We start from the raw sequence: 17,912 nt of genomic DNA on the forward strand, positions 1-17,912 counted from the left end.
CAATTTCAATGAAAAAACAACCACAAAAGTTTTGACTAAAAAAACACACATACTTACACAAAGTTTATTTCATAGAAGTTTTGATCGCATATGACAATGTAAGATGGATGAAAGGGAATTTCGTTTTTGCCGAAAAGAATTAAACCGCCGACACGATATAAAATAACTAGAAGAATCGGTGAATTTGAAGTACGCATTTTTTGTTCTTGTGTAGAACAATGTTAAAAGCGATTATCAAAACCAGTTTTTCGGAGTTTTATTTTCACTTCACTTTACCAAAAGGAAATAATTCATTTGTAGCAATTTATTGCACGCGCTTTTCTCTTACTTGGACCAGCCAACAAAAGGAAACAACTTTTAAGCATAATGGTGCAGTCTCCATTGTCGATAACATTCACCTGAACAAACTGAATTATATTACCATTTCGTAAAAGATGTTGTAAAGTATACTTAAGCTTATATTTAATAGAATTATTACGAAACAAATAAAGTATATTCGAAACGAGAGAATTATGCTAAATTTGCACGAGCTTTTTTTAATTATCAAGTTTGACAAGAATTTCGATTGGAATTTTCGACATAATCCTTATAAAATGGACTGACTTCTTGAGATGGAGCCATCGAACAGATTCGAAAAAAGCTATAAATACATATTTCGTGATAAAATTGAAGTGCAATGCTTGTGTTGGGGATTAGTCTTCTTGATTTTCTCTTTAAACTTGCATGTAATATAAACAAATGTAAACCCATGATACCAAATTCAATCATTTATTTCGGAATATGGACACTCGCCCAAATGTCGGACTATTTGTTTGAATTTTCAACTTCAATTTAATATTTAACATTTTTGATTTCATGAAAAAATATCACTTTATACACAATTCGATGCAGAATTTAATTGTGCTTCATTTCACGTTTCTCAAAAGATAGTAATTTCCAAAAATGTATTATTTTTTTCCATTTTTTCGTCATAACATCGAAAATTCCAAATGTCGGATATTCGTCGTCCAATTCTCGGCTCCCTAATCTCGACATATTTCATGCATTTTCACTACGAAACTTGTAAACTTTAAGTTTTGACAGCCCATGAACGCACTATTTACATTGAGGTAAACAATACAAAATATTGGAGTTAAAATTATTAGATTGATATATTTTTGCTCCATATTTTATTTTACTTATTTTTCTATAGTAAAGTGGCAAAAATATTTAAAAATATTACGTTATTTCACTGATCTAGAATATTTTTGGTTTGAATTTCACAATGATCCAAATACGACTTTAACTGTCACATCTGTCAAATCCAAAGTGTTTCACTTGAAACTTCGGTGCTTTATGTGTCGGCAATTGGACGATTTATTCCGGAATAATATTACAGTGAAAAATGAAAAATAAATATAATTGTTTTTCTTTATATTTTCAAAATTTCTGTTCAATAATTAAATTAAACTATCTACAATTCGCCGATATAATTTTTTTTCCAAACTAGTTATTTTTTCATATAAAAAAACGCATTTTACCGGTTTGTCTCGAAATGACATAGTTTAATTTTTGACGTGAAAAAGTGATAAAAATGCCGAATTTTTTTTGAACGTAATTTGTGAAAGCAATAATAGATTTTTGATTAAAATTTGGATTATAATAAAGAGATTTGATATTGATCTTTCATAATTTACTTTTAAAAATGCAATTCAAATGAATTTTCAATTTTTAATTTCAATTCACCTCTCGGTATTCCGACATTTGGTCGTGTGTCGACATTTGGCAATCTACTGTACTTATACTTACATTTACCATTCGTTCGCAACAGCGAAATAAAAAAAAACACACAGATCATTCTCATCATCGCGATGAACATCAAAATTCGAACTGAGATGAGAAAAAATCGTGCTCAAAGTTGATTTTAATAAATTATTTGTCATTCATCACACAGGTGTGATGATTTCACGAGGTTTTGGTACTTAACATTCGTTGATGCAAACGAAAATGCTGATATTGTATATAAAAATAAATGAAATTTCCCGCACCGAAAAAGTTAGAATCATAAATTAAATGAATGCTGCGTGATCAAAGTAACAAATGATACATCCCAGTGTTGTCAAAGATTTATATGCGTTGACACAATGATATCGTGTGATGAATTCAATGGCATTCGTTCGCAGCAGCATGAACAATTCAACTTATATAATATACCTTGATGACAGAAGTATGAGCGTGAATGTGTGATGGTATCACTGTTGCAAAGTGAACCGTTTTTATAATCACAGTATGAAGCAATGGGGGAAAATTCAAGCATCAATAAAGTCGTTTAATCTATTTGATTCTGATGCAAATGGTATATAGTCACAATCTTTTTATTTGTTCATGTTTATCAGCATTGCACTGATAAAAATGTATGGAGTTCAAATCGTGAGTCATTAAATGGCATTTGCATTCGTCTGAACAGAGTATTACCGTCAATTTTGAATCGTAAAAAAACGATTTTCTAATAGGTACTCAAGGTAAATGTTTTATTTTAAAAATGCAAACAGCAGCCACCTCGACATAAGGTCAACGTTATTTTTATTGCATGTTTGAAGTTTTATGACCGAAAAATAAGAATACCCGCATGCGTTTGCAAAATGCAACCTTTATTCGGTGCCTACTCACCATGTGTCTGGATTTGCACAACTCAGCCGAACGCCTTGTTTATCCCATTTTAGTCTCAGCCTTAATTTCCAACATAATAATTTTCCAGATAGTTTTTCTTCGTATTATTATTGCTATGATTAGGCGTATAATATTTGTTATTGTTATAATTATAACATGGACTTGTTTTAGCTAGACCGTGTTGTTCATTTCCGCTCAGTTCCATTCGATTCGATCAGCACCGTGTGTGCCGTTTGCGTGACATTGTTTGTGCTTAGTATGTGAGTGTGTTTTATTATCGTCGTGGACATACAAAAATGCTTTATTTCTTTTTGCCAAGCCGGAGATGACGTTACAGTAGTGAAAACGCGACTGCCAGTGGCAAAAGCCATTGGTGTAACGAAAAAGAAAACAAAATTTTATAAAACGAGCAGCTGCTTGAAGTGCACACGCCCAAGCATAAAAAAGCAGCGCAACGAGATATTTCGAGTGTCGAGTTGTTTAAAAGTACTGTATAAGTACATAAATACACAAAGAGCATAAAGCTCCATCATACAGAGCAGGCATTCTAATAATAAGGAGATTTTCGAACGTGTTTCCCATTTCCATCTCTCCTTTGTTTATTTTTGTTTCCCATCTTCCTCTCTCTTTCTATCTTTTGCTCGCTCACTTACAAACGTCTCGTTAACGCGTCGAAAAACTAAAGCGTGCCAACGATAACTGAAATAACAAATGTCCTGTTCACTTTAATGACGTTGCCTGATCATAGTTTACAAATATATTTCCAAAGGAAAAAAAAATTATTGTTAGTTTTACAGTGAAATTGCAAAGTGACGGTAATGTGCATGAACGCCGCATAAAATTTGCATACAGTACTAAAACGTTCTATTGCCAAAAAAAGAAATGGCGCTACTGCAGACTACGTTGTTAATATTCACCATATTTCGTTGTTATTCAGCCCGACACATAAAAATAATGTGAAAACTCAGAAGGAAAATTCGTTAGAGGGCGTCCTGAAGCCAGCAGTGCATTATTACATCATCACCATAGTCTTTTTATTATCGCATAATACCGAGTTAGAACCATATCCTCTATGCCAAAGTTTCTATTTCAAGAAATAATTTTGCAGAAACGAAAAACCAAACGCTATAATGATATGTTCAAGACTAAAAATAGAATGTTATCCGGTCGTATGTGTGCATGCTTTTTTTACGTACGAAAATTTTACGGCTTTCGTTTTTTTTATAAATTTTAAATATCGCCGCCGAGCAACAATATTTAGATTTGAACGAAGACGACAGCGACGACAATGTTGACAATAAAATAAGCAAACGAAGGCGAAGAATTGAGTGCAATCAGCTCCGTAAACACGTTTGTTCAAAAGGCAAATTTGTTAAAAGTCACCGCTGCAAATGTGTGCACCGCAGCAATCTATTTTTAAACATCCAGCTTTGAAACACCCTTACTGTTAACTGTTTCAATGTGCAATTTTCATCTCGTTTCTTTTTCTCATTTTTTTTCTTCGTTAAGTGTTCATTTTTTTTCTCGCGTCTATCTATCTCGGTTTGTTATTTATTTGTTGAACACTAGCACTATTCATGGTTGAATAGGATAAAAAAAGGAAGCGAATGCCATCTCTCGTTTCTAATGTGTTTTTATTTGTCTTTGGTCTCGTTTCAGGATCCGGATGCATCGTACGATATCAACGGCAATGATTCAGATCCAATGCCTCAGGACAACGGTGATAATAAACATGGAACACGATGTGCTGGCGAAGTAGCTGCCGTGGCTTTTAACAGCTTCTGTGGTGTAGGTGTAGCTTACAATGCCAGCATTGGAGGTGAGTTTTGTACACAATCTACAGTCTAGCTGCTAGACTCTAGCAACAGTTCAGCGAATGAATGAGTTAAGCTGAAAATCGAGTCTCTCCCCGTCCAATTTACCCATAGTTCTGGTCCCAATGGCATTTCTAAATCGCGTACACACCGAATAGTAAAAAAACGACAATTTTTGAAACGAAATGAAAACAACAATGGGAAACATGACAAATAGAATTAAATGAAATGCGAAAAATGATGAAGAAACAGTGCAGCAAATTTGAATCCATTTGGAAAATTGCATTGCATGAGATAAGAGCGTATATTGTTTGCGTGAGCGAATGTATGTATATTTATGCAAACGTTTTTATTAGCTTGATTAAACAAACATTGTTCGGAATTTGTTCGCTTAATATAATTGAATACTCTTGATACGCGTTCTTCTGTTCAACATGAGAAATTCACAATTTTCCATTTATAAAAGTTTCACGACATTTACAAACGGCATGACATGTTATTCGGCATGAATCGCTTCGAAAAATTTCATTTGATATTTACTATACATATCTTTAACAAATATCATTTACCTGAACTCAAATAACAGAGCATTTCTGCATTTAATTTGGTAAATTGTCAGTGATACTTTGCATTCGAATGCACAGTCAATATATTTTCCATTAGAAATTGCATGGCTTTAAACAAAAGAGAGTGGAACGGGCTATTTTACCTTTTGTTTCAGCTTAAAATTCACATCGATGACAAAGAGGTCAAATTAGATTGGTAAAAGCATTGTGTTCATATATAAAGTATTGATGTTTGACATTTGACTTTGTGATGTAATTTTTCGCAACACCGAAAATCAATTGAATTTATTTTCCGTTTGAATACTGAAAAAGAACGCGAGAATTGTTTTGAAGCTGATGATAATAGAACGAGCACACAATCCAAAAAAAAAAAATGGTATACATATGTTTTTGTGTTATGTGTTGTGCTTAAAACCCCGGAGTAGCCACAAAAAGTAGCTTTGATCCAAATATTCACGTTCGTATATTGTATCGGATTGCTATTGTTGTCATCATATCACCGATTCCGTATTGTTTGGTTTGGTTTTATGTAATCATTCTCATTTTTTTCACTTTCTCTCTTTCCCTCTCAGTTTGTTTGCTATTACAACGAGCAGGAGATTTATTTATTCCATGTGCATATTTTCGTGGGTATTTTTGGATCTTGTCATGGCATTGTGTTTTTCCTATTCATTTTGTTAATTTTCATCTGTTTTTCAAAGTTTGGACACCAGTGCGTTTTTCCCTTGGCGAACGGTTTTTTCTTCTTTTCTCCTCTCTCTCTCTCTCTCTCTCTCTCTCTCTCTCATTCACATAACGATATTTTTAAAAATGACCCATCTGTTCGATGTGTGTGTATATTGTATCATCTGAACCATGTTTTTCTATCTCGTTCTCTCACATCCTCTCTATCCCCGGTCAGTTCCATCTGCGTTTTGCGAATATCATCCATACTCTGAATATATATGTGTATAAATGGGTGACAGAAAAAACATTTGTTCTTTGTCGACACCATTGTTCACTCTAAATAGCTTTGTTTGCTGTTTGGTTTGTGTATTTTTTCTCCATTATTTTCGTTGGTGCGCGCTAACGTTATTTAATCTTCTTTTGTGTGCCGTAATCGTCATTCAACATTTTTTTTCGCTCTATATCTTTTCATTCTATATTTTTTTTGGAATTTTCACATTGGCGTCATATATTTTCGTCAGTTTTTCCTGAATGTGAGTGTGTGTGTATGTGCTGTGTCGTTCAATTTTTGTCATTACTTGCCTCATGGTGGAAGCTGCATTTGGATCCGTTTGATGATTGGGTCCATTTTGTGTTGCGATGCTGAAAATTTATTAAATAGCATCCGTAAAGGCGATCAGAGTTAACAGGAGAAAGAAAAAAGTATCGGACACGCTTCCGAGAATGACATTGGAGTTAAGCCCGTGAGCATCGCACACACGTTTGTTGCTTCAACGAAGGATTAGTGAAAATGAAAAATCGGACAATAAATATGGTTTATTGTCATATTGTCATCACCACCAGAGAAATCACAATACCGACATACACACATGCGTAAACACTAATCAAATGCCATACGCTTGAGGAATCAATATGCCCGTAGAATTTTCAGGCACAAAAAAAACCTTACTTTTTCAGTGGATGCTTTTTTTGATCACAGCAAGAGCATTGCCAGTCATAATTAAAACGGCCAACCAACCGAGAAGAATACACACACATACACACAATTTCAAATTGAATTCATTTGAAATGAGCATGAAAAATAATTGAGAGTGCTAGTGAACCATTATCGTAAAATCCATACGGTTTTCAAAATTGGTAGTCGAACGAAAGAAGAAAGTGATTTATTACGTTCATGAGAATATTCAAGTCAACAAATGAAAGGAAATGAATCTGATTTTATTTTAAAACAAACAATTACTTTGCAAGTGCCATCATAAATTTACGTCAAAGTAAAATAGCGGCCATTCGACAATTTTTGCGTGTAAATGTACTCAAAATGGTCGGAATAAGGAAGAAGCATTTAAGCCTCAAAATAAATACTTCCACAAACTTTCTGAATGATTTTTTTTTTCTTCTCCTTGACAAGAATATTTTTTTTCTAATATCTGATGCACGCAAGCTAAACAACGGACGTGGACACCTACACCAAATACGAAGTTTGAAAGAAAAAAACGTAACAACACAAAAACCGAATCTATGGCAATACACAATGATAAATTCACAACAATAATTCTGATAATTGAGATTTATTGACGCAAAACACGTTGGACACCGTTTCGTGAAGTATCCGAAAATAAACAGAAGCCAATTTGTTTTGCGCCTATTCAAAGACATTCAAAGACAACCATTGACAGTGAAATAAAAGATCCTTGAATTTGTCGAATTGTAACATGGTCGCAATCATAAAATAAATATTTATATATTTATCAGATATGTTTTTGTATAAGTAATCTTGAAAAAGTGAACTGTTTAAATGTATACATTGATTTTTGGATTGGATAGATCTGTAATATCTCCGCTGGAAATGGTTCTAGGCAAGCGTACGCCGCCGCATGATACATGCATTCGTTTTACCATGTTGTTTCGACACGCAAACCAAAGTAGTTCGACACACAAACTCTTGCGGAGATCTTACGGATCTATCCTATCTAAAAATCAATGTATTTTCAAATGTCATAGTACTCACGTCTGTTTCATTCGATAGAATTTACCAGGAACTGAATTCATTTTTTTTGTCACTTTCATGTTTATCTACGTGTTTCCTTGTTCAATCAATATTTTTCTATGAAAAATGAATTTTCGCATTTCCCTTCAATTGGAAGTCCATTTATTTTCAATTTTCAAACATTTCAAATGTGTTACGATTCCATTTGGAAAAACGTTAATAAAAAAGGACTGAAATCAAATAGCGCCGATGCAGCGAAGCATATATGATTTAATTAAGCATTTACAATAGACAGAATTTCCAATATTCATTGCTTAGTCGTTTAGTTTCATGAGCTAAAGCGACAAAAAAATATGTGTGTATGTACAAAGCTTTCATTGTCTGAAGCTATTTCAAGCGCCTATGAGTTTCATCATTATCATTGTTTTTTGATTATGCTAGTCATTCAATGTTTCACAGTTGGATTTTTCAATTCAGCACTCGTGGCTTTCACTTGTTCCAACATGTTCACCCATGAATTCGATGAAATGAATGACTTTTTTTCGATTCAATGGTTATTTCAACGAACCAAAAAGACACACTATGACGTCGAATCATATGGCCTGGAGCAACATTTGTGAAAAATGATTGATTCATTGAGAATTTCTCAATCATTTTTGAAGTACGTCCCAGCCGCAAAAACATGCGAATGAATCAATTCCGAGTTGAATGTGTGTATGCGGCTTGATTGAAAACGAGTCAATAATGAAATTGGTTTTTATAAAACACATTCGCTAAAAGTGCTCTTCAATTGAAATCTTAAACCCTTGTTACATTTAGTTGGTGACGTAAATGGGCCTGTTATTATTTTTTTTTTGCTACAAAACTGGCGAATTTGCATTCTATCGGCTCGATTCAAAGGCTGGTTCTTTTTTCTGTATAAAACTAGGTGAGCCATTTACGTACTTTCATAAATTATCTAGCGTAATAACATTCAAATATCATTTAACAGAGTGTATTGAATATCAATGTTTTAGAAATACATTACGATAACGCTTGCCACCCCTTTGGGATTTTCACAGATTTTCTTTATCACACAAACCCATTTACACGCATACACATGTACACGCATAATGCATCGATGATTGCTGCAAGTGACACAGGAAACTATTTGAAAATTTTGTTTACATTTATGATACAGCGGTAATATCATTGCTCATAAAAGCCGATTTTAATTTCATGTATGGAAAATGGTTTTCAGTGCATAACCAAAACAATGAACATCGATTTGATGATTCTGGCACATGAAAATTTGTTTCGTATATTGAATTGGAAATTGTATTTTGGCTGTATTTATGTGTATTGGTGGGGTCGTGTTTTGGTCATTAAATTTTCCAACTTAACAAACTCTAAAGCGCTTTGTTTATGTTATTCGATCGAGCACAAAACAATGCGTCCAATCTTTAATGAAGCTTAGTCTGAAGTTTTCAAATTATAGTCATTCATTTTTCGGATGAATGTATTGTGGCTGGCATGGGAGTCGGTTTCTTCATTCAATGCTGAGGTGTTTTCTTGTGCCTATGCAAACAGTGATTTCGAATTTGTAAACAATTTTCATTTCAAGGGAATTAAACAGCATAGATTGTTCAGAAGTTTTCCCACAAGTAAAAACAAAAATAGACCAACAGATGTCTCTCTCTCCCTATCATTTTAGTATACTTTAAAATCTGATCAAATATATATGCTATTCGTTGTTGTCGCACAGACTCCAGTTTCCAAAATTCTCGCTCATTATTCGTAAATCGAAAGCTGGTAAAATGGTATGCATAAAATGTTTTGTTTACCTACTTAATAATTCAAGCGACAATGAATACAAAAACATAACGGGTCAACGACTCGATTTCAATATATAAGTTTGTATTGTATTAATTGGCAATGTTCAAAATTGGAATGCATTAACATTAAAACCCATTTGGAGTGTATTTAATGTTGGACAAATCCTGAAATTGCAAGTTTGATCATTGATTCGGAATGGGAATCACATCGAATATATTTGAAAATGCCTCTAACATATAGACCATTGTCACAAATTGAACGAACCACATTGTCGGAATCAATTAATTTAATTGAAATCTGATGTTCATGCTCAACATCATTGCATTTGATTTTATTTACTCTTTTTTCCCATATTTTTCTTTCATATCGATATAATTTCATTGTCGTTGCCGCCGCAAGTCTGCAAATTAAATTGTGTGTAACCGTACACTTTAGCGTTTTTCCTTCGTTAAAAGCATGAAAAAACGTGTCAAGAATAATCGCCATCATAATCGGTGCGTTTTCCCCCCCTCTCTCTCTCTTCTTGTATTCCTTTATTCCGAACGAACAACAACTTGCAACAATCTATACATGTTTTGTTCTTTCATTCTATCGGGTTGAAAATCACTGTATATGAGGATGGATGTCTTTTTTTTCTTACGCTTGATGAATGTACGTGCGACGACAAAATGTCATCACCCGAAACGTGTTCATGACTTTGCCTGCTCAAATGATGATAATTGAATTTCTATGTTTGGCGCAATGTGTGTGTGTGCATGTATTTTGATTGAATACTTTATGCCACATGGAGCAAACGAAAAAAAAAAATCAAATTGTATACCTTGTATTTCGAAAATATATTGAGACGAAATGTAATTTGTTTGTGTTTACCTTGGCAATGAATCACTTTTTCTGAGGTATACACTTTTTGCACTTTTATTTCATTCGTTTGCATTCGCTTTTCAATTGAGTGAAAAACACTTACTTTTCACCATTGAATGTCGTGCGACAAACTCTCACCAACTCCGCCCAAACTCATTGAAGTGCCTCAAGATATGGTGGCGTCAAAAGGGAACACAGAAAGATAAAGAAAATAGCAACAAGAAAAATTAAATTGAAAATCATGAAATAAATACAATAAACTGAGACAGTTCTGCCTGCTGCTCACATTCATCGAACTTGCGCTCTGTTGCATTTTCACTTTGAGCCTTTTTTGTCGTCTTCAAAACAATTTTTTTTTTTTCATTTATTTAATAATTGTGTTTTCAACTCGATTTCGATTCACATTTTTTTTTCATGACAAGCGATTCAATTTGATATATTTGTTCACCACCAATATCACTACAAAATGAATGTTTTATGGTTGCAATTGTACCAGAAAGCGTTTTTCATTCTTGGTTCCAATTTCATTTCAAAAGGATACTTTTTCTTTCTTCACCATAAAGAAAAATCTCTTTGATTGAAAATGTCCAGATGTAATCAATACTTCTTTGATTTGGCGGGTGCAAAAAATGGCAATTTTTGCTGATATACTGTGTACGATATCAATGTGAAATGCAAGTTTTGAGTGAAATATGCCCAAAAGCCAAATGGGAATAATAAGAAAAGCAAACAAGTTCGGTATTCAATTTTTATTTGACAAGAGAAAGAAAAAGAGAAACGGTATTCGGGCCAAAAGCCAACATATCCGAAATCCATTGAGTAAATCGGAAGTCAATTGTGCCGAAGCAAATAACAAAGGAAAAACAAACATTGGATGAAGGTTTTTTTTTTCCTTGACAACAAGTGCCCGTTCAATTTTTCGTCATTTTTTTTCTTCTTTCAACTCAGTAAATGGAACCATTTACGGAAAATTCTCATTCGACACAAATTGAATATGAATCAATTAGCATGTTCGAAATTTATATTTAAAAAGCATTAAATCGTCTGTGAAGTCATCATATTAAATATTCAACTCAATTCAATGAACTTTAGATGGGCCAGAAAGGCGGCATAACGCTAATTGAATTGGACATTTTTTGTTCAGTCTGAATTATGTATAAATGTGATAAGCAGTCATTTCTTCCGGAAAATTTTTTCTTTCTGACTGCAGTACGGTGTTTAATATTACGAAATCCGCTCATTTTCTAATTACTTACGCATTATTTTTGTTAAATTATGTGTAAATTACGATTTTTGCTCACTTTGGGAAATTAATAACGCCATCGAAGAAACAGAAAAAAAAATTCCAGAACTCAACGTCTTGAAATTAAATGTTTATGAAGGAGAATGTATGCGTTGGCGTTGTTTCAAGTTATTCGGTGTATGGTTTATGCGGATTTCGATGTTTGTTGCGTACATTTATGGTATGTGTTTTTAATGGTATATTAGAAGATTAAGTGCGGACGCTCACAAAATTCATTAAACAAGGAGAGCTGTGAGTGCGTGAAAAAGCGGGGAAACAGACACAGGGATGAAGGCGAAAAAAGAATGATAGAAAGAGATAATAACAAATCGAGGGAACAAGACATGGAATTATACGGAGGAAAATACGATTAAAATGATGCTTTGGGTGATGCGATGCGGTGACTAGCCATTAAGTGTGACTTGTTGGATTTGGCTTGTGATCCTTTTTGTTATGTTCGATAAATTGCACTGTACGCACACACCCAGCCTTTGAACGCGACAAGAGGAAGCAGCGGCATAGAAGGAGGCAACACGGGCGTCAATGGAAAGGAAGACGATAAATGGCATGCCTCTGTAACACTAACAAATAATAAACGTGCCTCATACATTTTTATTATTTCTGGTGTTTGTGCGTTTGGCGTACTTTTCTCTTTTGATTCCAAATATATATATAATAGACAGCCGGTGTATATTTGTATGAGATTGGAGACTTTTTTTTGCGAATCTCGCTAATGAGCGCCATCTGATTTTAGTGTGAATTAGATGCAAAAACTGAATTTAATTCTGTAGCATTGAAATGAAAAAGTGAAAAAACAACAACAATAGCACGGCCACACAGAGCTGTACATCTATGCGTGCTGATGCATACATACACATATACGCTTTCTTCATTCTTTCATTCCATTGCTATACGTATCTCACTGGTCAACAGATCTATGTAGCCATGTTACTGTTGTTGTTTTTTTTCTCTTTTTCGATTCAATTCATTGTAACTAAATTGAGTTCAACTATGGAATACAAGATGGCACAGATGAGGGGAATTCGCATTTTGTCTCTTCATAGGCTTAGCCGGTTGATAATAGATTACTTCATCGCTCTTTCTCTCTTCCTCTATCTTGGTTTGGACTGTGTTTGCTCGATATTAATCATCGACGACTATTATTCTCCCGGTTCTCTTTATGAAATCGCACATATTTATATATAAAATACACTGCATGAAACGTCACACACTCACTCACTTATACACATACACAAAAACACGAAAATGGCATAAAGTGAAGTCTCTTTCGCTGTATTCTCTATGATTATCATAAAGTCTGACCTCGTATTGCTCGCACGAACCCAATTTTTGGCGTCGTGTTGGGTTTTACGACACACAACCATTCTTTTGCCCTTTTTGTTACATTTACTCGACTTAGCCTAGCCCAATGTGTGTATGCGTATACATAGTTGTGACTCTGAATAGTAAGCAAGCAAAAGAGTAGCGTCATAGCAAAAACGGCATCCAAATTGAGATAAATCTATTTAATATGCAATTTTTCTATGTTCTTCTTGTGCTTATTTATGATTATGATTTTGTTTGTTTTTTCGTTCTTTAATAACAGGCGTTCGTATGTTAGACGGCAGCGTAAATGATGCGGTCGAAGCAAAAGCGCTCGGTTTGAATCCACATCACATCGATATTTACAGGTACAAACTTTTGAAAATCGAAACTAACGAAATATTCTTTATATTAAAACTTTTAAAAAAGCAACTATTGAGTAAATTGTTTTTCTTTTTATTCATCTAAGTGCATCTTGGGGCCCCGAAGATGATGGTTCAACGGTTGATGGACCGGGTCCGTTGGCACGGCGTGCATTTATCTATGGTGTAACAAGCGGTCGTCAAGGCAAAGGATCAATTTTCGTATGGGCGAGTGGTAATGGTGGTCGATACACAGATTCATGCAATTGTGATGGATACACCAACTCAATATTCACACTATCGATATCGAGCGCAACACAAGGCGGGTGAGTATTATCATAAATCATTGAGTCTCTTGTATTGTTCTGCATTATTTTGTTCGATTTACTCTGACGAAATTTCGCTAGCTATTTTTCCATTCCATTGATGGTCGACAAACAAAAGTCGATTAAATCGTCTTTGTTTACTTTGATAAGAAAGTGCAAATAAAGCAGAAAACGATTCATTTCAAAAGCAACCAACATTTGGATTGCGATCCCATAATAGGATTCCCTTTTCATTTTGTCACTTTCATAAAGCTGAACAAACAATGGCAGACGATTTTTCGGAAGGCTTTGAATGAACAACAGGCGGCTGGGGTGTTGGTCGCGGAAGAAAATGCGCAAACATTTATCGAATGAACATCGAACGCAAAACCGCGTTCAAGAATGTTTTTGGTGAATTGTATATGAAGAGAGACGAAAGATAAATATTAATCCGAGCTCTTAGAAGCCGATTAATGTCATGGTTTTTATTCGTTGCTAATTCAAATATTGCGTCAATTTTCTGGATGCGTTCTTATTTACACAGCATGGGGTTCATCTCGCCTATTTTCATTTTGATTGCCACATAAATCGTAACTCCTTTTTTGTCACACCCTTTCGTTGGCCACAATGAATATAATCTCTTATTTAGCGATTGTCTGGAGCGAGCTTTTTGATTTATTTATTTTTTCATGATGTAAATGCGTCTGTTGAGGAAAAAAAACACGAGTTGTTGTCCCTTTTCTTAAATGTATTTAATTGCGATTTTATGCAGATTTAAGCCATGGTATTTGGAAGAATGCTCATCAACATTGGCTACGACATACAGTTCGGGTACTCCTGGCCATGATAAAAGTGTTGCTACGGTTGACATGGATGGAAGATTGCGTCCAGATCGAATCTGTACGGTTGAGCACACTGGAACATCGGCATCGGCACCACTTGCAGCTGGCATATGTGCATTAGCATTACAGGCCAATCCGGCACTAACATGGCGTGATTTACAATATTTGGTGGTATTAACATCGAAAGCAGAACCATTGGAAAAGGAAAGCGGTTGGATTGTCAATGGTGTACAACGAAAAGTAAGCCATAAATTTGGCTACGGTCTAATGGACGCTGGTAAAATGGTCAACTATGCAGAAGATTGGATTCCGGTTCCATCACAACACATTTGCAAATGTAAGTATAAGAGTGTCGTTTGAACAAAGAAATTGAAAATTATTCGATCAAATTGATATAAATACACTGACAAGAATTTCGCTGTCGAAAATTCAATACAAATTTGAAAATTAATGAATTTCAACTAAATTTGGACAAATTTTAAAATTGTTTTTGTTTTTTTATTGTAAAAGTTGCAATTTTTCAAAAACTTTGAATGAAATTCAAACAAATTTCAAAGAATAACTCAACGCTTTATACCATTTCTCCACTCGTATCTAATTAACATTCAAAGCTTCAGCCCAATAAAAGCTGTTCATAAATGTAGAATAAATGCGAGTGGAGCAGGTCATATAAAAATGGTACAAAAAACTGTTATAACTTCACAGTCATTCTTTAAACTGAAATTTTCCCCAGAAAATGATTCTCAGTGTAACATTAGTTAAAGCTTGACAAATGTGCCAATTTATGGCGTTTTCTGGCGTGCGAAAGGAAACGTATTGAAAAATAAATTTACTGAATTGGATGCGCGCGCACGCACATATATCTACATACATAACACCAAACACAGCACCCGAAATTCCTTTCGAACGCCAAACACGAAACATAAATCTAATGACACTTGCATTTTGTATGGCATTTCAAATGGTGAATAGCTCGGGAAATAAATGAGGATCGTCGAATTGATGGTTCCGTTGGTTATACATTGGAAACGCATATGGATGTTAACGGTTGTGCTGGTACACTGAACGAAGTTCAATATTTGGAGCATGTTCAATGCAAAATAACTCTACGTTTCTTTCCTCGCGGTAATTTACGGATACTGTTGACATCACCAATGGGCACGATTAGCACACTATTATTTGAACGACCTCGTGACGTTGTCAAGAGTAATTTCGACGATTGGCCATTTTTGAGTGTACATTTCTGGGGTGAAAAGGCTGAAGGACGTTGGCGATTGCAAATTATAAACGGTGGCCGACGACGTGTTAATCAGCCGGGCATTTTATCAAAATGGCAATTGATCTTCTATGGCACCCAAACAAATCCAATTCGAATGCGAAGCGAACAAAGTCGTTATGCACATCCAAGCCCAACGGAATCCGAATTTACGCCACCCATTCAACCAATCAACTACAATTACAATCCAGATCTGTACACATATTATCCGGGTGTATTTAGTCCAGCGGCAAGTAATCCAGAACAGGCAATCACCACACTTGATGGTCACAATATTCCGATTCCACAACGTGAAAATGTCATGGCCGATTCAAATAATAAAATTGTCTTGCACGATTGTGATCCCGAATGCGATCAACAAGGATGCTATGGACGTGGACCAACACAATGTGTTGCCTGCAAACGATATCGTCTTGACAAGTAAGTTGCATACATACGGTTCATTGTACATGGTATTTATTTTATTGTTCTTATATTTACAGTACATGCGTTAGTCGTTGTCCACCTCGCAGTTTTCCAAATCAGGGCGGAGTTTGTTGGGCTTGTCATGAAAGTTGCGAAACATGTGCAGGCGCTGGTCAAGATTCGTGCATTTCGTGTGCACCAGCTCATTTGCATGTCGTAGATTTGGCAGTATGCTTACAAATTTGCCCCGATGGATATTATGAAAGTAAGTGAAACATATTTTTCGCTATTTCTTTTGTACATTTCAACAAAATCACATAAAAACTATTTAAACTACGCGTCAACAGACACAATACAAAATGGATAATAAACGATGCAAAATGAAATGTTTCGTTAAAAAAATATATATATATATATATATGTATTTATCATTAGGACCGCGTCGAAACGTTTTGTCATAAATTTTATGCTTCATTTCATCACCATCGCAATAAAAACCGGTCATTTACCAAACGAAGAAGAATGAAACATATTTATGATTTTAGTAATTTAAGTTTTCTTTTGCACTGAACATGCTAGAAAATCGTAAATAAAGCATTAAAAGTGAAGAAAATTTGCCTAAAAAAAAAGAATAAAGTAAAAAAGCAGAAATTTCGCTATTTCGTATTAGTCTCGCATTTCAGACACCACATTCACAATGGTGGTGTTTTACTGTTGTAACGAACGATGCAGTGATAAACGAGACTGCCACATTTATTATATTTGACACACAAACTTTAATGCGCTTCAAAAGAAATAAAAAATGAAATGGGAGAAAATGTTTTTCCATGAAATTGCATTGATCATTTTTTTTCTTTCGTTCGGCTGTAATTTACATTTCAGAATTCAGAATATACGACGTTTCTGATTTTGTGCATTTGTTTTGCCATAGATATCGACTTGCATTACAAGGCGAAGATAAATGCAACAGACAAAAAACATACATTCTTCTCATTCAAATAAAATAAATAATCAAAAGAATAAAAAGCTTGGATTAGATATCCGCATTTCAAGTAAATTAAATTAGTTTTCATGTTGCAAATATTCAGTGTAAAATTATAACGACTCTTATTGCATAAACCACAGCCGTAAACTTTGTTTTATTCATAATTGTGAGTGTGTGCTTTCCACAGACAATTATTCTGAGCGTTTTTAGTTATTTGAGTCTCACAAAACAAAAAGTCATTTTTCCGCTCGTTTAATTCTGTTCTCTCCGCAACATTTTTCGTTTGTAGTCGACGACAGCAGTGGTCACCGCATAACGATATAAACGTCAATGGATAGACAAAATTTAATTGAAGCTACAACTATAGCAGTATGTTATTTGAATACAAAACTATCTCTCTGTAAAATTTATGCAATAAATATTTATATTTGGTGGTATGTATATACTTTATATTTTCGTCTCACGTTTCCGAATTGCATAATTGTATTAAGCCACATATAGCAGACGAACCGCAGTTCCTTTTGAAAGCAGACAAACCAATTCCTTTTGAAAATGGTCAGAATGGCAATTCGTTGTTTTGAGTCCATGTCACAGCAAACACAGTCAGCATGAATAATCAAAATGTTTGCATAAGTTTTTGTACGAGATTTTCAGTATTCTCACATGTATACTCAAGCTTATACCATATGCCATCAAATGCGTGGTCACTGACATACTGAGTATGAACACAAGCATATAGGTTTGTGCTTATGGTACACTAAAAACGCAGTAAAC

The 17,912-nt window shown here is 34.5% G+C and overlaps 1 protein-coding gene across 3 annotated transcripts in view; it reads left to right on the forward strand.

The window, feature by feature from the left end:
- The window catches only part of LOC116343073 (furin-like protease 2), a 210,287-nt gene that overhangs the window by 157,760 nt on the left and 34,615 nt on the right, over positions 1-17,912 (forward strand). For all 3 annotated transcript variants that reach the window (XM_031770962.1, XM_031770961.1, XM_031770960.1), the window contains 6 exons: positions 4,309-4,468; positions 13,247-13,331; positions 13,433-13,651; positions 14,403-14,809; positions 15,445-16,168; positions 16,231-16,418. In XM_031770962.1, the coding sequence (XP_031626822.1) occupies positions 4,309-4,468; positions 13,247-13,331; positions 13,433-13,651; positions 14,403-14,809; positions 15,445-16,168; positions 16,231-16,418 (1,783 nt within the window). The remainder of the gene's footprint in view (positions 1-4,308; positions 4,469-13,246; positions 13,332-13,432; positions 13,652-14,402; positions 14,810-15,444; positions 16,169-16,230; positions 16,419-17,912) is intronic.

The sequence above is a fragment of the Contarinia nasturtii genome, unplaced genomic scaffold (genome assembly GCF_009176525.2).
Source record: "Contarinia nasturtii isolate CC-2019 unplaced genomic scaffold, AAFC_CNas_1.1 Cnas_scaffold_928, whole genome shotgun sequence".
Taxonomy (NCBI): domain Eukaryota; kingdom Metazoa; phylum Arthropoda; class Insecta; order Diptera; family Cecidomyiidae; genus Contarinia; species Contarinia nasturtii.